At 35.8% G+C, this 25203-nt stretch overlaps 1 protein-coding gene across 1 annotated transcript in view; it reads left to right on the top strand.

Moving 5' to 3' along the window:
* The first annotated feature begins 204 nt into the window (after positions 1–204).
* LOC149780385 (nose resistant to fluoxetine protein 6-like) overlaps positions 205–25203 on the top strand; it is a 41461-nt gene continuing 16462 nt past the window's right edge. The window contains exons 1-8 of the mRNA XM_089937290.1: positions 205–834; positions 5944–6098; positions 14233–14375; positions 15130–15371; positions 16677–16844; positions 18032–18128; positions 22189–22287; positions 23216–23384. Coding sequence (XP_089793416.1) covers positions 324–834; positions 5944–6098; positions 14233–14375; positions 15130–15371; positions 16677–16844; positions 18032–18128; positions 22189–22287; positions 23216–23384 — 1584 coding nt within the window. The 5' untranslated portion in view covers positions 205–323. The remainder of the gene's footprint in view (positions 835–5943; positions 6099–14232; positions 14376–15129; positions 15372–16676; positions 16845–18031; positions 18129–22188; positions 22288–23215; positions 23385–25203) is intronic.

The raw sequence follows: 25203 nt of genomic DNA, 5'->3' as shown, positions 1-25203 counted from the left end.
ATGTTTTCTAAATATGTCATCTTAACAAATGAATACGAACGCCCTCAAAGTAATAAATTAAACATCGAATTTCTCAATGGTTTTATTTAGGCATGATTCACTCGTTGTCTGTCCCGATTTTCAAATGCAGATATGATTGTCGGGGTGACGTGTGTCGTCACAGTGCTATATAATCAGTGTAATCATGCTATCTCTCTTCACATGGTCTTTAGACGGCTCTACCCTACCACAAATACACAAGCTTGATATCCACACCTACCAGTGTAAATAGACATTTTAGACAAATTGTCAAATAGAAAGGGAGCCTCCGAATAGTATCAGCAATGTCAGATAGCACGTCCGTTGTAGGATGTATTGTGTGCATTATGTTGTTGTATGGACCAGTTGCATCGCTGGATTCAAAATCTACCAATCAGAGTAGCAACCAAAATGGCTCAATATCAAAACTGCCTCCGATTCACGATGGGATCAGCTCTGATTTGAATAATGTTTCGTCCGTTCCAGATTTTCGACAATTATTTTCACCATTAGGTAATGGATCTTTGCCGCTTGATATTATGTCAACAATGTTTCACCAGCTGATGGACTCTATGGGAAATGGAACGTCGTCTACCTCACTTTTAACCACTCCCGTTGTAGAGCAGATCCTCAAATCCCCACAAATTGCCATGCTTCTTGCCTCTCCAATCGGTCAGCAGCTCCAAGGGATTCTAACGGATGGCGGGCCAGAAAAATACATTACCTCTGCAATGAGCAGATTGAGTACTAAATGCCAAAATGATGTCCAGTCTTTACTGGGGGCTATTTCCAAGGGGGAAGGATGGGCTTTAAAATGTAAGTAAAAAGAATCATCCATCTCTTTTTTATGGTAATATGAAGTAGAAGATGCTGTACCAATATGTGAATGTTATAATCGGGATTAGAATAAGAAATAATGAAAGATGTTTTGGAGAAGCTAGTTTAAAATTTTGAGTGCGGTATTAACTTTCCCGTCCACATTGATTCTCGCCTCTGTTGGTACTTGCATGGAAGGGGTTGCCGCGCATTTAAAACTTTTACATTTTTTCAGTTATATAAAAAATTGTATGTAAATATGGTAATTGTTTCCTTTCATTGACTTCAATTTCTTAGTACAAATTAATGAGAGGGAAAATGCGATTCACAACACGATTGACTAATGGTGTATGACAAGTTAGAGGGCGTGAACAATTACAGAATATAAGATATGCATGCCGTTAACAAACGCAGCTTCATTTTCAATAACGAATTCTGCAAACGTGGAATATGTACGCCAATGGTTTAGTGGACATAGGGGTTAATTTCCAATCTGTGTTTATAGACTCCTAACGGTGTCAAATTGTTTTAATATTTTACTCTGTTGCAAGCTGATGCTCATGTAGTATATGATAACGTCGAGGAGGATAGAAAGGAAAATATTATTGTCACAAATGTCTTCGCAATTTTGACAATAACTATGTGAACGCGCAAATTGGTTGTAACACCCTATCCCATACCACAGTCTCCCATACCATCCGTCCCATACCACCGCCTACCATACCAACCCCTCCTATACATCCCCCTCCCATACTACCCTATCCCATACCACCCTCTCCCATTCCAACCTTAGATATAACACTCTAATCATACCACCGCCTCCCACACAAACTTCTCCCTATCCACCTTCTCCCATACTACCCTCTCCCATACCACCCTCTCCCGTTCATCCTTAGACATAACCCACTATACCGTTCCACCCTTAGACATAACACCCTATCCCATGCCACCTTCTCTCAACCACCTACTCCCATACTACCCTCTCCCACACCCCTCTCTCTCTCTCTCTCTCTCTCCCTTAGACATAAGACCCTATCTCATACCATCTTATCCCAACCACATTTTCCCATACTACCCTCTCCCATACTACTCTCTCTCTCTCTCTCATTACACCCTTAGACGTAACAGCCTCTCCCATACCACCCTCTACATCAGACGTATAATGCATTAGAATATGGTTGGGACTTTTGTCAACAACTAAATATAGAATTTAGTCTTGCAAGGCCATTTTCAACTGGTTGATGGTGGAAACGTAACTGTAAGGATCAAGTATGAAAGACCTGATTGAACGTTTTGGAAATCTTCCGTATTCAAAGCTCTTGCAAAATTTCATTGCAATTATTGCGTTTAAAATGTGACCCATACAAACTCTGACCCAAGTATTTACTGCCCCTGATGTGTATCAAAACGTGACTTATCACTAGTGAAAACATTTCGGTAAAGTCAAGATTTAACTGGAAGGAATTTGCGATAGGTTATAAAATGCGCCGAGAATTTAAGAATTGATATAATGTATCCTATACATAAGTCAACGTGACCATCTATATATATATATATATATATATATATATATATATATATATATATATATATATATATATATATATATATATATATATGAGACGCAAATTATGAAACGTGTGGATTGTGAAATATTGTGCAGCCCGATGTAGTGAAGCGATATGTTTTTCAACTGGTATATTATTATTACTCTATGATTTTGTAACTAAGAAACAGAAAAAGGAAATCAATCAAGTTGAGTAAAACTCAACCAATGACTGAATTCTCTAAATCATGAAATGAAAACTGAACAACATAAAGTATGGTGTAGCCCTCTATAGTTTCGTACTTTGCATAGGGTAGATTTGTAAAGGTAAATAATTTCCCAGGTGTTCCTTACTGGTTATACTAGCTCGTTAAAAAATGACGTTGTATATATTAGCTATCATAGAAAGACATTGTAATTGCCTTTGCTTTTTTGTATGACTGAAGGGTGTAATTTTGTATTATAGAATATACGGCTTAGCTTTACTACAGATGTGCACCTATAAAAAAAATCTGCTACTTCGCTTTGTCATTTTCACTTATTAACTTCGGAGGCAAATTGTACATTAAAGAGCTGAAAACATTTTTGCATTTCATATATTCGGTAATTCATTCGTTGCACTTTCATAAGCTGTTATTTTCTTGCCTGACAATATTCAATCTCCCAATTTTAATACTGCTTAGGACAGTATAGGTTAGAATTTGTCAGGCTGATATTTCGAGCACATAGGAGCATTAATTGTGGATATCTGTGTCCTTAGAGCAGATGCAGTTTCCACAAGTACAGTACAAAAAGACCTTTCAGCTACAATATTTATAATATCATAGTGTGTGTGTGTGTGTGTGTGTGTGTGTGTGTGTGCGAGTGTGTGAGTGTGTGTGATTTGGATTTTTAACGTAGCTTTAATAATGTTTCTGTCATATCGCTACCATGTCTGCAGTGTGGCAGTTTATAGTGATGTCTAGCACTGAGACATCATGCCGCAGACATGTAGTATGATGTCCCACCCAGTCACATTATCCTGACACCAGACCAACCAGTCCTAACACTGACCTCTTAATGCTGAATGCCAAGCGAGACAGCTGCTAGTTCCATTTGTATAATTCTTTGGTATGACTAGGCCGGGGATCGAACCCACGAGCTCCCGCATCTATAATCTCTCTAATAGCATAGAGATGTGCCCAGATTCGCTCACTGTATATATTTCAAATGCAAACAAATTGACCTTATACCTGTTACTCTATGAGAAGTTCATTATAATTGTAGAGCGTCCCCACTCTGAATTAAATCACAAATAGTCCTAAAAGTTGTATCACATGCCCGAAGTGTAGAGCGTTCCAAATGAATTCAAGTTATGTTCCGAGTGAGTTGCAGGTCTTCATTTTGCTGATGTACCAAAAGCCTTTAACTTGCTGATGTGCTAGCAGCCTTGATGTAACACGTTGTTATTATTATTCAGAATGTTTTTGGATGAATTCGCTTTACTCTTAAAGTAATATTTTAGGTTAAAATTCAACGAAATTCCAATAATAATAATAATAATAATAATAATAATAATGAGGAATTTGTATAGCGCCTAATTTTTAGAAGCTCTAAGTTCTTTACAACATTAGACAACACCTCTAAGACAAAAAACATATAATGATATGATTACAAAAGCAAACACCATGAAATTAGGAAACATTAAAAACATGCTGAGAATATTGATGGTCGGAAACATTATTAGATCTTTAAGTTTGTTCTTGCGGTCGAAATAAGTGAGTTATTAAAATAAATAATAAAATCGGCTCAAGTTATAACTGAACACAACTAAAAGATTGATATTAAAATAAAACGAAGAATAGTAAAAGGAATACCTGTGTAGCTCTTCTTTATTATATACGTCATATCAATTATATATTGCAATACATCTATATATGACATATGTCACATTACACCCCCACCTGAAATATGTCATAATACGTCAACTATCTAATCGGAAGATTACTCAAAACTCTATATAGCTACATGTAGTGTCACACATAACTCACATCCAAGTAAACAACCTATTTATATATCATTATCTTCAAATAGATTCCACCCTCACAGACAAAAGTTCGCTATATGTTGTTTATAAATGATTATTACAATCGACAATTATTAACAAATATTAAACACATGATACACATTTGCAAAACAACATTTTTAACCCGTATAGTATGCAAATAACGAAGAATTATTTTTCATTCAAGACCTACAACTGCATGCAGGATTCAAATCTTTCGTTGTCATCTCCTCCTATAATATATAACCATATATAATCACTCTTGCTCAGTCTGTGTACATGCAGTTCAGGGTATATGGTTGAGCCCGTTTTACCAAAGACCTTTACCTCATCCATGTCCTCCAGAATTGTCTGAAATCGTTAGTCTCATCCTCCATCCTCCATCCGCAGGAAATACGGTCAATCTCCCTCAGTCGTTGTTGACGGAGTCTATGTTACGAGAAGTGAGTAACGGGTGAGACAAAGAATGACCATGCAGAGGTATGGACTGCCTGACGAATGAACTGATATAACGTATCACAATGTATCTGCAAGCGTGTAGATATAAAAGCAGTGGATCGGATAATGCATGATCTGCTCACCTATACAAACTTTTATTTTTCTACACACTAAACAACTGAGTGGTCCAGGTGCCGGACTCACGTCCGAAAGTGTTTGGCTTCGAATTCGATCGTTGGATCTGCTCGTCTCGGCTACCGTAATGTGATTTTGGACACGGAACTATACTCCAATTGCCACAAAACAAATCAACATATACATTTTTTGTAAGCGCAATGTTTCAACGCATGACGCACAAAGTATTGGAAACAGAGCAAAGGAATAGCGAATAATACACGGAATACTGGCTTGTGCCAATAAAACAATAAAGAATAATGCTTAGTAAATAAACTATTATGAATAGTACACTTAGGATCATGGAATAATGGGAATATTGCACATATTGGCATATATAATTGGGAATAGTACACGTTGTATTATGGAGTATTGAGAATAGTACACGTAGTATCATGGAATATTGTGAATAGTACACGTAATATCATGGAATATTGGGAATTTTCCACATATTGGCATATATAATTGGGAATAGTGCACGTAGTATCATGGAATATTGTGAATAGTACACGTAGTATCATAGAGTATTGGGAATAATACAAGTAGTAACATGGAATATTGCGTTCTAAACAGAGGCATACGGCATATTTATTTTGAAAGTGCAAATTGTTCATAGTTATACATTTCATTTGTAAAAAAGTCCGAACGTTATAACATGCAAACATGAGCTTCCCACCTGATTTACTATGGCATATTGAACCTTATTACTGTCTGGGAAAAGGTCTATAATATAGATGGTGTTGCTGCATGATGATTAACTCGATGATTAACATTAACTTCATACAATCCATTAGGCTCGTACACTGTACATTACGTTCCATTTTGAAGACCAAAACTGGGTATTCAAAGGCTACAGTACTAAATATGTGACTAAGAGCCGATTGCAACTTTGTTTCTTTCTTGCTAGTTCTGGATGCCATGGGAAAACCTCCTAGTGGGATCTCAGACAATCAGCTCCTTTGGTTAGGCTCCTATGATGAGTGCGTTGATGCCAAGACGTTACATAATGCAACAGAGTTTCGTGGACAGTACTGCTTAGCTGACATTCCGATGACGGGAATTGTAGGTGATCTCTCTCTCTCTCTCTCTCTCTCTCTATATATATATATATATATATATATATACTTACACACACACACACACACACACACACACACACACACACATATATATATATATATATATATATATATATATATATATATATATATATATATATATATATATATATATATGTTTGTATGTAACCATGTGTTTCTCCTTGTCTATACAAATCTACTAATATATTGATACATCTGCCTTTCTGTCTCAGATTATACATTTTTTAAACTTAATTATATGCAGTATAAAATGTTTTTACAACTATATATATATATATATATATATATATATATATATATATATTGATTGATATGTATATATGTATGTATATATATATATATATATATATATATATATATATATATATATATATATATATATATATTTATATATATGACACAATGCAATCTTATTCATGTAGAAAAAAAAACAATTTTTAATCTCTACACTTTTGCATGTGTAAATCACTGAGCAATGTTACAGTTTAACACAGTTATTCCTGTCACATATGTGTATCATTAAAGTTAAATCATTTGGAAATAATGGAAACATTAACCCAAACTTCCTATACCTCAGCCGGCCAGTTAAATTCTCCTGCCAACCCATTTAGCGTTTTCACACGAATTATGAGATTTCATGACGCACTTCAGTTGTTTAACAATTCAGATTTTTGTGGTGTATTATGTGTTTCGTTTAAACGAATTTCGGTTCACACCATACTCTATGTTAAATAAAACGTACTGGTTCAATCTTGTGTCGGGTAATTTTTCCATTTAACTAAATGTTTTGGACATTTTAAAAGTCTACAGGAGCATTTTGAATGTTTGTTGAAAATGCTTTTTCAAGTCTTGTCTTTCTTGCTTACGTTTCTGCCTAGTGTTGTTTTTGTAATATTTTTATTTGTGGGTCAAATATAACAGTAACTCTTTTGACATTTGAGCAACGGGGAGGTGTGCTCTGATCGTGGTACTCTAAGTATGAACCGAGCAGCTGTGTTTTGAACTTTTTGAAGTTTCTAGAGCAGATATTGAGATGAACCAGACATAACTGAATTACAATAGTCCAGTCTTGAAAGTACTAATGAACACGCAAGTGTTTAAGTGGCATAAGCTGAAAGATATCTGCGAATTGAGCTGATGCGTCTCAGCATAAGATATGCAGCATTGCATATGTTCATGACATGTTGGTGCAATGTGAGAGTACTGTCAAGAGTAGCACCTAGGTTTCGTAATGATTGTGTGAATTTAATGTTGGCGTTGCTGATATTTATTGTTTTAGGTAAAGGATGTGAATGAGAAAGTCTTTGTGTTGTGATCGGAATGGCATCAGTTTTATCATCATTCATCTGCAGCTTGTTACATGTCATCCATGATTTCACATCAGAGATGCACCTCACTAAACCTTGGATGGTGGCATCAACGTCAGTTGAGTGGCTAGATTTGTATATTTGCGTGTCATCAGCGTACAATTGATGAGACACTAGATGATGATCTATGACACTTGAGAGCGACTGAGTGTACAGAATGAAGAGAACAGGTCCAACAACAGACCCCTGTGGAACACAACAATATAGATCAACTGGATTGGAGTGTATTCCATTTGCAGATACAATTTGTGTCCTGTTGACCAAGTAGGACTTGAACCACAGTAAGGCTGTATCATGAATGCCAAATACATGCTGGAGACGGCGAAGTAATATATCATGGTCTATTGTGTCAAATGCTGCAGACAAATCAAGGAGGGTGAGGACTGTAATCTTTCCGCTATCCGAGGTAGAGAGAATGTCATTAACTACTTTTAGAAGAGTAGTTTCAGTACTGTGGCAAGGGCGATATGCAGATTGTACATTGCTAAAAAGAAATGTTTGAATTTAGATGAGATACAAGCTGGGATAGAACAATCTTTTCTAAGATTTTTGAAATGAATGGGAGATTAGAAACTGGGCGGTAGTTCTTTAAATCGTTATGGTCTAGTGCTGGTTTCTTCAGCAGAGGCTTTACAATTGGCAGTTTTGAAAAAATGATGGGAATTCCCCAGATGAGAGAGAGGTATTAATAACATCAGTTAGTGAAGGCAATACTGGATCTAAGCACTCAAGCAGCGATGATGTTGGAATCGGATCAAGTTCACATGACTTAGGTGCACTCTTCATCACGATTGTACGTACGAAATCCATAGAGACAGGTTCAAATGCTGCTAATGGTTGCCGCTCAAATTCTGTATTCCAAATGTATGGTGACGACGAGTCAATTGAAATTGTGGTGTCAAGCTATTCTCTAATGGTTTGTACTTTGTCAGGGAACAAATTTGCAAATATGTCCGGAAGGTCGACTGGAGAGAAGGTAGTTGGAAGTGGTGTTGATTTGTTCCTTGACATTAGTTTGTTAGTAATCTCGAAGAGCTCTTTGCAGCTGGAACTTTCCATGATCCTAGTAGTGTAGTGGGCTGATTTCGCTGCATGAACTATATTTGTGACATTCTTCTTAGCGGCTTCATATATTTGCTTATGAATAGTAAGTCTGGTGGAAAGTCAGAGCCTCTCAGCTTTACGGCGGTCTCTTTTAGCAGTGCGAAGCTGGTCCCTAACACTGCTACACCATGGAGAACACTTTTTAATTGATACTCTGCTCTTGGTAGCTGGGGAATATTTGTCAAGTAATGAACGCAGACATTTATCGAGTTGTTCTGTGGTAGGAGGTAAGCAAGTTGTTAGATTAGCTTGGATATCGTGCACTAATTTGATTCTTTTTATCATACGGAGGTTTCTCTTAGTAGCAGATAAAGGTGGAGAGTTAGGGACTGATACGTCAAGATAGCATTTAATGCAGAGGTAACCTGATGCAAGGTCATGGGATACCATGGAGGACCTTAGAATGTTATTATCAGGTCTATGAAGAATCCAGTCTAAAATGTGACCATGTTTATGGGTGGGTTGGTTAACTGGCTGTTTGAGGTTGAAAACATTAATGGAATCTACGAATTTTGTTGTATTTGAGTTTCCGGGACAGTCAAAGTGAAAGTTGAAATCTCTCAGAATAATCAGGTTGCCACCTATCGAATTTCCATAGTCCAGGAGATTCGGAAACTGCTCCAAAAAGAGAGAGTCATCCAGCTTGTTCTTTCTACTAGGAGGAGGGCGGTATAGGCAGAAAACATGGACTGACCTTTGCTCTAGCGTGAGTGTGGTTTGGACTAGTTCAAACGATGTGTGGTCGAAATTGAAGCTGTGGTGTACCTCAGACGTTTTATCATGGCGTTCTTTGTGATGACTGCAATTCCACCTCTGCGAGAATTACGGGGGAACGACTTGATGGAGTAACCAGCTGGTGTTAGATCCGCACACTTGGGCTCATCACCTGATGTTTTTAGCCATGTTTCTGTCAAGAATAATATGTCAACATTTTGGTCGTTGATGAAATTGACTATTTCTGTGCGCGATTTTCCGGTGGTTCTACTGACTGGGCATTAAATAATGCAATGCGCAGAGGTATTTCTTGGATAGTTGACAGAAAGGTTGACGAATTAATTGGGATTTGAATTAGGTTATCTAAATGAACGGTCGAATTTGTTTTAAATGGTTGTGCCAACATAAGGGAGATAACTGGAATTCTTCTTCCTGTTCTAGACCGGCCAGCTTTGAAACAACGTTTCTTTTTTCGCTTCTGTTTACATTTAGGTAATGATGAATGTAGTCCCAGTTCGTTTAGTCTAGAGCACAATGTAGTGTGGAGAACCAAGGAGTGAACATTTAAAGCAATTAATGCGGGTCCATCGTAGTATAAACGGGTTGACAGGCGAGTATCACGAGTATATTCCTGTCAGATATATGTATCGTTAAAGTTAAATGATTTAGATATAATGGAAACATTAACCCAAACTTCCTATACCTCAGCCGGCCAGTTAAATACTCTTGTCAACCCATTTAGCGTTTTCACACGAGTTATGAGATTTCATGACGCACTTCTGTTGTTTAACAATTTAGATTTCTGTGGTGAGTATTATGTGCTTCGTTTAAACGAATTTCGGTTCACACCATAATCTATGTTAAATGTAATGTACTGGTTCAATCTTGTGTCGGTTAAGTTTTCCATTTAACTAAATTTTTGGGACATTTTAAAAGTCTACTGGAGCATTTTGAATATTTGTTGAAAATGCTTTTTCAAGTCTTGTCTTTCTTACTTACGTTTCTGCTATATGTTATTTTTGTAATATTTTTATGGTGCTTACACAGACACTATATATCTGTCATATTATTATTTATAAGATTTCTCAGTGCTCAATTCAGTGATATTAATTGGTTGTTTGTTCAGCAACACCGAATCACTTCATTCATTGAAACCATTTTGATTTGTGTTCGTCATTACTGCAGATTCACAAGTACTACCCATGAAAGAATTTGGACTGGAATTGATTAAATTCTATTAATTCTAAGGGTAAAATAAATGCAAGAAAATGATATAAAAGAATGTAGTCTGTGGTTATATCAGAGTTATTTGTATACATGCAAAGTTTTCAATACCTTTAAAGTCCCCATAGCTACCATTTGAAATCGTCATTCCAGACAGCCGCCAAAAGTTTGCTAACTCTTGCACTAATGATTAATCTGATTTCTATCCTTTTTAGTCATTCCCCTGTATCCACATCCTCGACATAGTCTATAATCCCAATATTATTGTTATTACTTTCATGTATAGTAAAATCCATTTCTGTGGAGTAATCGGAATTGCATTCTCTTCCAAATATAAATGTGGGATTTGGAAACATAACTCCGTAATGAGCCTTTTCATTTTCTATTATGGTAACACGTCTTCTTCTACGTGTATTGACGAGTGGTAAGATGACCTATATACTACTCCAAAACTTAGGTCTTCCCAAAGGTTTGTATATAACGGAATAATTCCAAGCTGACAATATTTTCTTTATACGCTCTCAAGTTCTTTGATATTGAAATTTGTTATTTTATGGCGAGAGCTCTCCAGAATAGCGTTTTGTATTAAGTACTAACAAACTGAATAGATAGTAGAGGGAATGACGTAAGTTCATTGGTAATTCAATATGTTTCTACTACACGTGCTGTTCTAGTTGGGTCCCCCCCCCCCATCCCCCGTGTCCTCTCTATGTTTATGGGAGACCAGGCTTACCTGCCAAAATTTTGCGTAGATAGATTTTTCTTCATACATTTGATCTTAGAAAGTTTAGAAAACTTCATGTCCTAAATACCCTACCGTGAAATGTATTTTTTCTCTTCTTTTTTCTGGACATGCATATGAAAGTCTGTGCTCATTTGATTGGGGGTTTTATTTTTAGTTATGTACATCAGAGATGGCTTGCTTGTAAAGAAAATGTAATAGCTATTCAAATGGAGGTTTCGAAGGCTTGGGGGGATCTACGAACTTATGTTCTAAAACTAAGTCACAGGAAAGAGATAACACCAACTAGTTCTGTAAAATTCAACAAATAATTTATTTCATTGGAATACAAGGTGAAAATTTAAGAAGTTACAGGATTGTGAAATAAATCCAAAATAGTCCTTGCACTTTTTCCATAATTCCAAACGTATAATGTTCAAACTGAATTCAGTTGCTATTCTAGTTAAGTTCCAATATTTATTGGGTTGATTTGATTGTTGCCGTGGCTTGACTAATATGCCTGTGTGGTATAATGTGGCTATGTGCTAATAGTCTTTTGATGTATCACACTATGATAGTCCACATGTGTTCCTGTTTGTAATCACCATAACTGCAAATTAATGTTCCAGGTCAAGAAAATAAGAAATGAGCTCTTTGCATTAACAGTGAATAATGATTGGAATAAATTATTCCAGCAAATTAGATACTAAACACAAAACAGGACTGGTTCTGCCTCAGATGTTAAATGTTATTGTGGTAATTTATCAGGTAAACATGATTATATAACAATCTATGGCACAAACAAGGTGCGGGTAAAATTTTCATTTCTAGAATATTCTACGTAGTCAGCAAGACATGATCTATTACTAAATATATAATAATGAACATGGTAAATATCAGGTTGAGAGTTTTTGAGTTTTTTTCTCCCAATCTTGGAATACCAATGTCACATACTCAGAATAAGATACACATGTTTACATGGATCTTAATATCTGTTGTTGTTGTTGTTATTGTTGATGTGTTGTTGTGTTGTTGTTATTGTTGTTGTAGGGTTTAACGCCATTTTTCAGCACACGATAGGCTATACACAGCGGCCAGTATTGATGGTGGAGGAAGAACCCGGGAAAACCCCGGAGAGAACCACCGACCCACGAGAAGCTACTGGCAAGCTTTCTCACGTACCCACATTGGCCGAATCCGAGACTCGAATCCACGCAGAAAGAGGTGAGATGGAAGTGATCCGTAACGGAGAGCGCTATAGACCACTCGGCCACTGGGGGCCTCAGTCTTAATACTTAACCCACACTCGTACAGAAATATTACCTATTTATTATTAGTTTACAAAATAAAGGTTACTACTCAGATACACAATAAGTTTGATTTTGGACAAGGTAAAGTAAAAACTACAATTATACATAATATATAGTCATGGAGAAAGAGGTAGAAAATTTCAGTTTTTAAGATTGTAAGTAGGGTTGTTTTGTCATTAGAAAATAGGTTTATAACTTAACACATCAAGTATAGGGCTGCCTTTATCAATGGGAAAAACTTTGATTTGATTCAAGATGTCATAGAATACTTCAGTTTCGAAACAAGTCTCTGAGTTTTTCTTTTTCGGGCTGAAAAGAATCTTAAAAAGTGCAAAAATAGAAAATCTATGTATAACAAATTTAGTATCAAAAGGTATCCTTTCTGATAGAAACGCAGACAAGGTTACAAACCATGTTGGATTTACGTTTCTTTTCAAGCGATTTTTTGCTGATTCTAAAACTTAATTCGTTCGACTTGCAATTTATAGTTTGTTATGTACAATATAACCATGTACAGCACTTTTATGAGGAATATCGTACAAATTCGATCAGCTAATTATATTTGACATGATAACAGATGCATTAGGAGTCCAATATGCAAATTATTAAAGAACAAAAATATTTTCTTGTACATCTCCTAATAAGAGCTGTTCTGTTTCGCTAATTTCAATAAATCTGACAGTGTTTGTTCTTAAAGTGTAAGATTGTATGTCATTGGCATATCATTGTCTTTGTATCAATGTGATCCGTGTCAGATAAAATTTGGAATTTAGTAACGTATCTTTATTATAAAGGAAACAACCGCCATACCAAACTGTCAACTCTTTGTTCAGATCGAGTGACAAGAATGTTGCGTTCTCAAATGCTGAATATAATTACGAAAATGGAACCAGTAGTTTTCCAAATGAGTGAAATATGTATTCATCATCCTATTGGAACTATTGTAGTTTGGTTTTATGAATTGACATAGCAGCAAATGGTTAAATAATGGCCAACGATAGCTTAACATCTATAGATTGTGGGAGAGCAGGAAAACATTGTTATCTTATATATTTTTTTATTGCCGAATAAACAAATTGAAACGATAGTCAGCTAAGGTAGGATAAACAGTTCCATGTATAATACTAACACAAGGAAACACGATACAAAATCAACGCTACTCTGACAAAGACCTAAACAAAATACAGTTTCTTTGTTGTGGTTTTCCATCCATACTGATGATGTATTTTTTGCTTACATTGTATGCAAATTGATTTACAGGAACTCAATGTCATATACATGATCCACGTCATGTGTGCATTTAGTCCTCAGAGAAGTTTAATTGGAGGCATTTTGTTTTGGGGGTGGGGTGGCATTTAATTTGTTATAGATCATTTCACTAATTTTCTTCAGTAAAGCAGATGATGGAAAAATATGATTTATGTAGCTAATAATAGTAATATCGCTAGAAGATCATTAGGCTTTTAATGCATCTCAATCAAGCCGAAATATTTAAAAAATTTAAATTGTAAGTTATTCTTTAAAACAAAATCAATGACGTCGTTTAAAGGCAAACGTACAACGATACCAATTGCTAAAGAAATGTAACTGAGTTTCCTACTTGATATTAGTTACCTCTGTAAATAATACAGCCCTATTATTATTATTATTATTAAGCTTCCAAGTATGCCAGGAGTACAAGCCAAGATCACCGTCGCTCTCTGCGTACCGGACACTTGCCAGCTAAACGGTCTTGGACTTCCAGTGTTATGCGACAAAAAAGAAAGCTTTGTAAAAGATCAAAGCGCTGTTGCTATTACGTGCGTATCAATTATATATATATATATATATATATATATATATATATATATATATATATATATATATATATATATATATATATATATATATATATATATATCTGTGTGTGTGTGTGCTATTTCATGACAATTGAATCGATTAAATAAACAAAATGAAATTGAACTTGGTATTTAAATGATAACCTTTCGTAGAAACAATTACAAAAAAGGTACAATTAGGCATTGTCTTTTATACCTTAAGAAAATTTTCATCATGAAATCGAGTAAACCATCATACTAAAATTCCCACCATGCCTACATAACCTGGTTGCTTGCTCGTTGTTGGTGATAGGTTAGATTCAGAGTATACCTTCTCATTGCCTCTCTCTCTCTCTCGTTACCCACTGCAAGAGTGTATATATAGATAAATACATTATGCCGTCTTTTGTTACGTCATATATCGTCATATAAAAATTTAGTAGAAACTAAGGCTAAGAGCGGTAATTCGTAGGCTTTATCTGACAACAAACTCTAGTGCATAAGACTAATGCATGCTGTTAACGGCTATTCAGTATCCCTAACTGAACTATGATATAACAGTAACATCCTTACGAACGCTTAAGCTCTGCTGTACTATAAATCGTTAACCGGTATAAACGTCAACCTGCAGGTGCTCTTAATGCTAATACCAAATGAATCAATGAAATTCACTTCTAGTCTTAACTACGATAATTGTTAACTAAAAATCCATTTATATATATATCTTATTTTCTAGAGCGGTCGTCTCAGTTCTGGGTACTTTTATAATTTTGGCAACGATGTATGATGTCATCAGACAGCAAGTGACCAAGAAAACTAAAACGTCTCAGGTTACTGAAATGGATTTCGTTGATCCGCCACTAGAACAGCACATGAATGGCTTCACTAATCCACCGTCTAACTCCGAAACAATTCTGGACAAACCTTCCTCGAATAAGTACGACGTGAAGCCGGAACATTGTGAGAAAGGAAAACCTGGTTTGTTATGTGTTGACGATATTATTAATTTTGTTGATCCTGTTTTATTTTATTATGTATTTGTTTATTCATTTGTCATACCATATAGTGGTTATATAGGTAATACCTATAATTAACATGTCGTAGAAAGTTTAAAATTAGTATAATTACTTCGTACGATAGTATAGTTGGATTGAGTACTTTTATTATTACAACTCTAATTGTTGTTTTACAGTATTTCAAACAGAAACAATATTAGGAGTATTTGTAGCTGTAATAGTACTAAGATAGTAAAGGCAGTAGTAGTTGTACTAACACAGTGATAGTAGTAGTAGTGGTTATAGCAGTAACACAATACTACTAGTAGTTATTTTAATATATATAACGCTGTATATATATTTGTTATTGTTATATTTATAACGCAGTAATAGCAGTATTTTTGTCATAGTTGTTACACAGATATAGTAGTAGATATTATAATTTATGTAATACAGTAATAGTAGTAGTTGTAAAAGGAGTACCACAGTAATATTAGTAGTAGGTGTGCTAGTTGCAGCACATCAGTAGTAGTAGTTGTAATAGTAGTATCACAGTAATAGTAGTTAAAGCTGATGACATGATAATAGTGCTTGATTATTGTTGTAATTAAAGAAACATACTTTAATTTATATTCATAAATTCAAATCTTCCATCATATTTTATCAATACACAAACAAATTTGTAACTTTCATTTAGACACATTTGATCTAATTTTATGACTGATTACATCTGGTTATCTTCACACAAAAAAACACATGAAAGGTGTCTTATTTTGCCCCAATCCAAATCGGGATTACAAGATAAAAAGTATAAAAATGGAGGGAAAAAATAATCTGTTTTTCTTGACATATGAAAGATTTAGAAACTAAATTGTTATCATTGTGCGACCGTTATAAGAGGAGTAAAGTCAATGAAAAAGAGCTGTTGTTTTCACAAAGAGCAAAATGTCTAAATTTGGGAAGAAAAGAATAGCTACTTTCAGTTAACAGTTTGTAACTATGCTGTTAATAAAGTTCAGATAAATTAAACATTATCATCTTTTTCAGAACTAGATAAGGCCGTCTTCTCTGTTAATGTTTAATAGTGTAGCTATCTGGTTTACAACATATGCGCATTAAGAGGGTACATAGTGCCCCTTCCAGGCCCTGAATGCCGGAAGAAGTTTTCTATCTTGCGTCTTTAAAGGGAACGTAAAATACTAAACCGGGCAGACAATGAGTTTCCTAGTATTCAAAAAGTTATCTATAGGTATTATTTTATTTATGTTTCTGTTTTCTCTACATGCAGGAATAATCGGAAAGCTGTTACTTTCATTTTCCATATATACAAACGGCACAAAGCTTCTGAGCACTCAGCAGACATCAGAAAGTCTTACTGCAGTGAATGGGATCCGTTTCCTGAGCATGACCTGGGTCATACTTGGGCATACTTTGACGTTTGCCTATTTCTTTCAAGGTATGCACTATTTTGTTATTGCTTCTTTCAAAAACTAAATGGTAACATCGTTGTAATAACTGAGTGACAGGTAAACATTAAAATGGATCTTTACCACAAAAGTTCCATCATATATGTTCCCAGATCTTCAAATACAAAATAATAGCACCACACTGCACATTTTGCAAATTGGTTTTGAAAATAAATTTGTAACATCATGGAATAATGGAATTTTTGTGTATCAAAGAGAGAATCAGAATGCAACGATCACATCAAATGTTCTGACAGTATATCCAAATATTTAGTTTATATTGGACAAATCAGAAAGCGAGTTACTTTCATACAGAGTGCTATATTTTTCTTTTCTGTTTTCTATTATATGTTAGCTAATGTAATGTTTACTTTTCATAATGCAATCATCCCTTAACCTGTGCATCATGTTGCTTGATTTATTTATTTGGTTTATATATTTCTTAGTCTAGATAAATATTTAACTAACTAGTGAAATGATTGCGATCAAATTGTACGGATGTTGAGTGATGTGTAGATTGGTAAGTCCTTTGGGATGTTGAGTGATGTGTAGATTGGTAAGTTCTTTGGGATGTTGAGTGATGTATAGATTGGTAAGTCCTTTGGGATGTTGAGTGATGTGTAGATTGGTAAGTCCTTTGGGATGTTGAGTGATGTGTAGATTGGCAAGTTCTTTGGGATGTTGAGTGATGTATAGATTGGTAAGTCCTTTGGGATGTTGAGTGATGTGTAGATTGGTAAGTCCTTTGGGATGTTGAGTGATGTGTAGATTGGCAAGTTCTTTGGGATGTTGATTGATATGTAGATTGGTAAGTTCTTTGGGTTGTTGAGTGATGTGTAGATTGGTAAGTTCTTTGGGATGTTGAGTGATGTGTAGATTGGTAAGTTCTTTGGGATGTTGAGTGATGTGTAGATTGGTAAGTTCTTTGGGATGTTGAGTGATGTGTAGATTGGCAAGTTCTTTGGGGTGTTGAGTGATGTGTAGAATGGTAAGCTCTTTGGTTTATTTATTCATGATCAATATAGAGGATAGATTGAACAATTCCTGACGAGTCACTGTTTCAAGAGAATTGTGAAACAAGTAAATATTTCTGCTTTTGAGGAATGTACCCTCTCTACTACTAATATTCTTTTACTTCTTGCATGGCATTAGTTTTCGATAATCATTAATTTTGCAGCAAACGCGGGATCATTTGTTCTAAAGGCATACAATGAGTGGTCATTTATGGCCATATCAAACGCGACAGTGTCAGTGGATACATTCTTCTCGCTCAGGTAAGTGACAAGTGATGGGGAAAGGGGCAAGAGATATATAAAATTATCCATTCATAAAATCCATTGGAATCAATAAATACATTAGCATCCAGAAAATCTATTGGTATCTAAAAATTCATTTGTATCCATAAACTCAAATAGTATCCATAATCCATTGATATCCATACAATCCATTGATATCTAATAAATCCACGAGTATCCATGAACAATAATCCAATAGTATCCATAAAATCCATGTTTGTGACACGTGTATTGTGTAAACTGCTCTTCACCATCAAATGTAAGTACTCTCTCTCTCTCTCTCTCTCTCTCTCTCTCTATATATATATATATATATATAGATAGATAGATAGATAGATAGATAGACAGACAGATAGATAGATAGATAGACATATCTTGTATATAATATATAAGATATTGAGTCCAAAGGAAATTAGATACGGAATATCAGAATTAAATCACTTATGATACCGTCAACTATGTTTTATAGATTGAAGTTTATGAAATGCATAATGGAAGAAACTTAAATCTATGTATGTACCAGTCAATTGATGCATCTCATAATATTTAGTGTTCTAATTTTGATATCCCCCTCAAATACACTGGTTCTTTGACTGTAAATTAATTAGTTATCCGGCATCTCTACATGGGATCAATTTTGTACACTTCTGTACATTGACGACTTTAGACACCAATTACTCAAGACTTTGAACACCAAGTATTGACTACCTTTAGTCACCAAATTTTGATTACCTTTGGATACCAAATAATGACTACCTTTGGACACCAAGTACTGACTACCTTTGACACCAAGTACTGACTACCTTTGACACCAAATAATGACTACCTTTGGACACCAAGTACTGACTACCTTTGACACCAAGTACTGAATACCTTATACACCAAGTACTGAAGACATTGGACACCAAGTACGGTAGACCTTGGACACAAAGTAATGAAGAACTTGGACACCAAATACTGAATACCGTAGACACCAAGTACTGAAGACCTTTGGACACCAACTATTGACTACCTTTGGACACCAAATATTGACTACCCTTGGACACCATGTATTGACTACCTCTGGACACCAAGTATTGAGTGCCTTTGGACACCAAGCATTGACGACCTTTAATTCCATTTATTGACTACGTTTGATACCAAGTATTAACTACGTTTGACACCAAGTATTTACTTCTTTGGACACCATGTATTGAATACCTTTGGATACCAAGTAAGCTAATTTAGGCAGATTTCCAAGCATTTAAATGACAAGAACCAACACTTCAATGTGATGCCGATAGACAATAAGAATGAATATTACATTTTAAGAAATGTTTGCCATGTATATACCTTACAGATATAGAAAACGGAGTGAACGCATACATTAAATGGTTGGTCACGTGTTTTCCTATCTATATGTTTACCATACACATACACATACACATGCATGAAATTGGTGTTGGAATTGTGCAATAAGAGGTGTCATTATTACCCAAATTATTATTGTCATCAATGTCTGGTGCAAAGATGATTTTTTTAAAAGCTTGAAATGTCAATCATTATAGCTTTTCTTTAATGACATATTAAGGGGTGTTTGAGGCAGCGAAAAGGTTCATTATGATTTGCATCGCTTGTCACGCGGGGAACTGAAGAATGTAGGGCTCTGAAACCTAAGGCCAAAAGTGCCTCTGTCCAGACTGTCAACTGACACTAACGCCGCTTCTTACAAAGTGCCTCTATCCAGACTGTCAACCGACACTATCGCCGCTTCTTGCAAAGTGTCTCTGTCCAGACTGTCAACTGACACTAGCGCCGTTTGTTGCAAATAAATATCGCGAACAATATAAAAATGCAGATTGAAATTCAAGCCATACAAAACTGATACTGCAGGCACACATTGAAAGTGAAATCACTAGATACATTAATATTACAAATTTTAGAGGAGGATTAAGTTGCTATTTTAACTAGTGACACACTTATTTCAATTTCTCTCATAATAAGGATTAACATATCCGGCAAATGCAGGGACGGGTGTGTGTGTGTGTGTATGAGTGTATATGTGTGTGTATGTGTGTATATGTGTGTGTATATGTGTAGATGTGTTTGTATATGTGTGTATATGTGTGTGTATGTGCGTATATGTGTGTGTATATGTGTTTATGTGTGTCCTGGATTTTGAACGTAGCTTTAACATTTTTTCAGTCACATGGCTATGATGTCTGCAGTGTGGCAGTTTATAGTGATGTCTAGCACTGGGTCATCAATCTGCAGACATGTAGCATGATGTCCCACCCACTCACATTATCCTGAAAACAGGTCGACCAGTCCTAACACTAACCTCTTAATGCTGAGCGCATAGTGAGTCAGCTGTTAGTAGGATGTTTATACATATTTGGTCTGACTCGGCCTGGTTTCGAACGCGCTACCTCCACCAGAAGCGGATGCTCTATCAACTAGACCACCGGAGCGGTCGGGAAGGATGTCACAAAACCACAATACAAAAGACTTTGTAAGGGAAAGTACAAAATTCATGCGACAAAAGCAATGGGTGTGTCACGTTATAAGTACAGAACAAGAACCAGATTGCAACATGTATATGCTAGACCCTGAGGCTAATTATTCGCTTCATAAATGTTGCGAGGTAAGCCGACATCAAAAAGACGTAAGGGAAACAAGTTGTGTATAACATGGCCATAGGAACTTGTTACTGGCGCCTTATTCGGCGGCGGGCGATTCATAGGTAAGTGGCATAAATTGCCGGTGTTAGCTCAAAGGACTGCCGGGGAGGGGGCAATGTCTGCTAATTCTGTAGACCACAGGTGAATCGACATCCACTCGGAATTGAGCAAGGTGTGGCCACCATTGGAATCGCAAGTTCATTATAGTGTCTTGAAACTAAACATCAGTAGTCGCTAATCCATCTTGCGGGAATTACATAAGGAAGTTCTAGGCTACTCCGACGTCATTCGAAATTGGCGGGAAACATTGTGATGCTGGGAACTACAATGGAGCTTCGGAAAGGAAGCTTTTACGGACCGGAAGAACTGTAGGAGACAGAGAAGGGAGATACCCTGGTACAGTTGGTCTCGAGTCTCTGGGAGACAAGAAACCTATCCACACCTACCTGGCACATATAAAAATACCGGCATTTTAAGAGCGTTATTGAACATAAAGTATGATTAACGCTACTGCTTATGTGAAGATGAGATGATACATACATACACTTCACGGCAGTCTCAGTGTTAGGAGCACATACAGGAAATTTAGCAATCAAACAAGAAGAGTGAATCTGGTGCAAGATGCTAGAAAAATGTTATCCAAATTCAATGTAATGATGCTTACAGTGATTTGGTAAGAACCGCCACTGCAACTAAGCGATGTTTAATTCAGGTATAAAATGTAATTAAAAATAAAGAGGCGATTAATGCGGTGACCAAATCCAAACTCCCCCCATTGTCAAATTCATCCCTGTCAGCTAGTTTTGAGCTGCGATTATTAATCAAAATTGGTCATGACAAATCGTGCTTAGTACGGGGTCTATAAGAATTAAATAGTCATTTATCGAATAGATGTTAAAAAGGTGACAATTGATCCAGAATGAAAAATTATAATATTATATTCAGAATGAAAATTATAATATTGTTTCGATTCGATGGAATAACTTTCCAGTGCAGTGGGAAATCCAATATGCAAATAATACATAGATATCATTGCTGTATATGAACACTCAGGGACGTAATTTTAGGGGAGGGGCAGTGGGGGGGGGGTGTGGTGGGGGCTGGCATTTGCCACCAATCTCTGAATTTGCATGTGCTGTAAAATGTAAAATTGCTGTTGCCGATATCCTAAAATTAACAAGCTCGTCAAATTTTGCACCCTTCCAATCAAGTCCCTCCCCCACACTAAAAAAAGTTGAAATGACGTCCCTCTGAACACTATCAACCTGTTCCGTTTCTATTATGGTATTTATCGGCACTTGAATGATTATTATGTTACGAATGCAAACGTTTCGTGAATGTTTGGTACTTTAATTATTGTAAGTTTAATTTGTATGCAGTGGTCTCCTTGTGGCGTATCTCAGCTTGCGTGAAATAGAGAAGGTCGGTGGCATCAAGAAATTTAACTGGATCATGTACTACTTCCATAGAATTTGGAGGTAAGTAAATCCCAAACAAAGGTATAACTAGTTCTGTTCGATTGATACATTTATCTCGATAGTTGTTCACTTTCAGTGAAAGGAGAATTTAATCGATTGAGATTTATTGGATCGATTCTGGTCTGAATTCATTATGTCCCTTTGCCGTTGTTTTGACATCATTTTACCATTATAACAAAATAAAAAGACAAATATGTTTGTCAAGACATCTTCAGATCAAAATAATCAGTCGTGGTACAAATTAAATATAACATGGGCACAATGACTATAATAGAAGTTCATATGTTGAATTTTGTTGTTGTTGTAGGGTTTAACGCCATTTTTCAGCACACGATAGGCTATACATGGTGGCCAGTATTAATGGTGGAGGAAGAACCCGGGGAATCCCCGGAAAGAACCACCGACCCTCAAGAAGCAACTGGCAAGCTTTCTCACATACCCACATTGGCCGAATCCGAGACTCGAACCTACGCAGACGAAGGTGAGATGGCAGTGATCCGTAACGGAGAGCGCTTTAAACCACTCGGCCACTCGGGGCCCTGTTGAATTTTGTAAATTCATCATCATTGTCATCATCATCATCATCATCGTCGTCGTCATCATCATTGCCATCATCATCTACTTCATCATCAGCAGCAGCATCATTCATCATCATCATCTACTTCAGCAGCAGCATGATATTATTATTATTATTATTATTATTATTATTATTATTATAGAAATGATTAGTATTAGTTGCAGTAGTGTTTTCTTAGGTATATTTGCTGTCAGTGTTTTATGTTAATACGAAAATTACATGCCCTGTATTGATGTTGAACGAACTTGCAGCCAGTCATTTCTTAGAAAACAGAATCCATGACTTATTAACAATCGAGAACGGACCTCATTGGCTGTAAAATAAGTCCTGTTCCCATCTGTTTCGTTTCAGACTGACACCGCCCTACATGTTATTCCTCTTTTTCTATTCAATTCTCTATCCGTACTTTGGCAACGGACCCTTCTGGTTTTCTTCAAGCTATAGGGACTGGGAGATGTGTAAGGAGTCCTGGTGGACCAACTTACTCTATGTTAACAACCTGGTCAAAACAGATAAAATGGTAAGAATTATAGGTGATAGTTGTAATAGTAGGACTATATGATCTTAAGTAAGTAGTAGAAACGAGAAAAAGCCAACACGTTTTGTAAACTTCAACAATATTTTAAACTAGAATCCAAAGTATTTAAAAAAAAAGAATTTACAGTATTGTGAATTAAATTCCAAATCGCAGTAAAGGTACAAAAGTAAATAGTATTCCGATTGGTGTTCCGAATACATTCCAACTTTGAATAATGTTTATGTACCAATAGCCTGGAATAGTGTTAATGCAATACTTGAATTCACAGTGTTAATTTTGACCTAAAATCAAAATTACTTTGTAATTCTAATTAAATATATAAATAATCTCAAATATTATATGAAACATAATTAAAACTTACTCCTCTAAAGACTGCTTTTAAGACAGGAGTAAAGAATTTCTGTTTGCTTCACCCTAATGTAAAACCTAAGACACAACGTGAGGGTCAGGATGAGGGTCATCTTAATTACAATTTACAGCAAATTACAAACAAAATGCCTTTCAAGGAAATACGTATGTCAGAATCAAGTCTGTGTCTAGTACGCAGACCTAATAAACATGCTTATCCTACTACATGACATCAAGCATGTAGGCTCAAACTCCAACCTTCATGTATGGACAAAGGTCAATTACACTGTTACGGGGTACAAAAGTTGCAAACAATAACATCCAACACAAAGTATATTCCCAGCCAACTTTTTAATGTTCACCCAAGCTAGGGCGTAAGACGACTGCTCTTTACAGAGGACAATTCTTTAGTTTTACACCAGGGCAATAGTTTATCAAAACAACAGTGATGACAACTGCAGACTCCAACTCCAATGGGTCAGAATCTTTATCAGTATCAGATGTGAACTAGGTAGAATTTGTTTCTTACATTACCATATCTGACCGCTTAAAATCCATTAAACTAAAACTATCATGTACACCACTGTCTCTTGTTTTAATGATAATCAATATTTATACAATAAATTGGAGGGAAATGTTAAACATTAATATGGCGGCAACATACACAATATAAATAAAATATACATAGACTAGTAATAGTAGTTGTTGTTGTTTATGTGTTGTTGTAGTTGTAGAAGCAGCATTATTAGATATTAATAGTGTTGTTAATGGTTTTTATTACATTTGATGATGATTGCGGTGATAATAGGTGTTGTTGCTGTGAGTCGTATGCAGTTTTGTAGCATTTGATAGGCTATGCATGGCGGCCAATATAAATGGTGAATAAAGAACCTGGAAAAACCCGGGAAGAAGCACCCACCTACGGGAAGCAACCGACAAGCTTTCAAAATCCACATAGACCGAGCATGAGACACAAACCAACGAGGACAAAGTTGAGATGGCAGTGAACATTAAAGGCGTTTAAGACCACTTGGCCACCCCAGTATTAGCAACCGCAGTAGTAGTAGTAGTGGTAGTAGTAGTAGTAGTAGTAGCATTAGTAGTAGTATAGCCGAACTATTTGTTGCCTGTTGTGGAAGTAACAGTGTTTGTCGTTGCTATTTGTTTTTAGTATTAGTAGTAGTTGTTGTTTTTATTAGTTTGACGTCATTGTTAACAGGCCATACAAAGCATCCACCTGAACAAAGTGACACATTTGAGTGATCTATAAACAAAGCACCTTACAACACTCAGCAGCCCAGAACTAGTAGCAGTAGTAGTAGTAGTAGTAGTAGAAATAGTGCAGCTGCAATTGTTGCTTTATAGTCTAGTAATAGTGGTAGTAGTAGTAGAAATAGTGCAGCTCCAGCTGTTTTTTTATAGTGTAGTAGTAGTGGTAATATTAGTAAAAATA

This window comes from Sinohyriopsis cumingii, chromosome 16, assembly GCF_028554795.1.
Source record: "Sinohyriopsis cumingii isolate HCF-2022 chromosome 16, ASM2855479v2, whole genome shotgun sequence".
Classification (NCBI taxonomy): domain Eukaryota; kingdom Metazoa; phylum Mollusca; class Bivalvia; order Unionida; family Unionidae; genus Sinohyriopsis; species Sinohyriopsis cumingii.
Note: the sequence above shows the minus strand (reverse complement) of the source record. Positions and strands in the feature narration are given on the sequence as shown.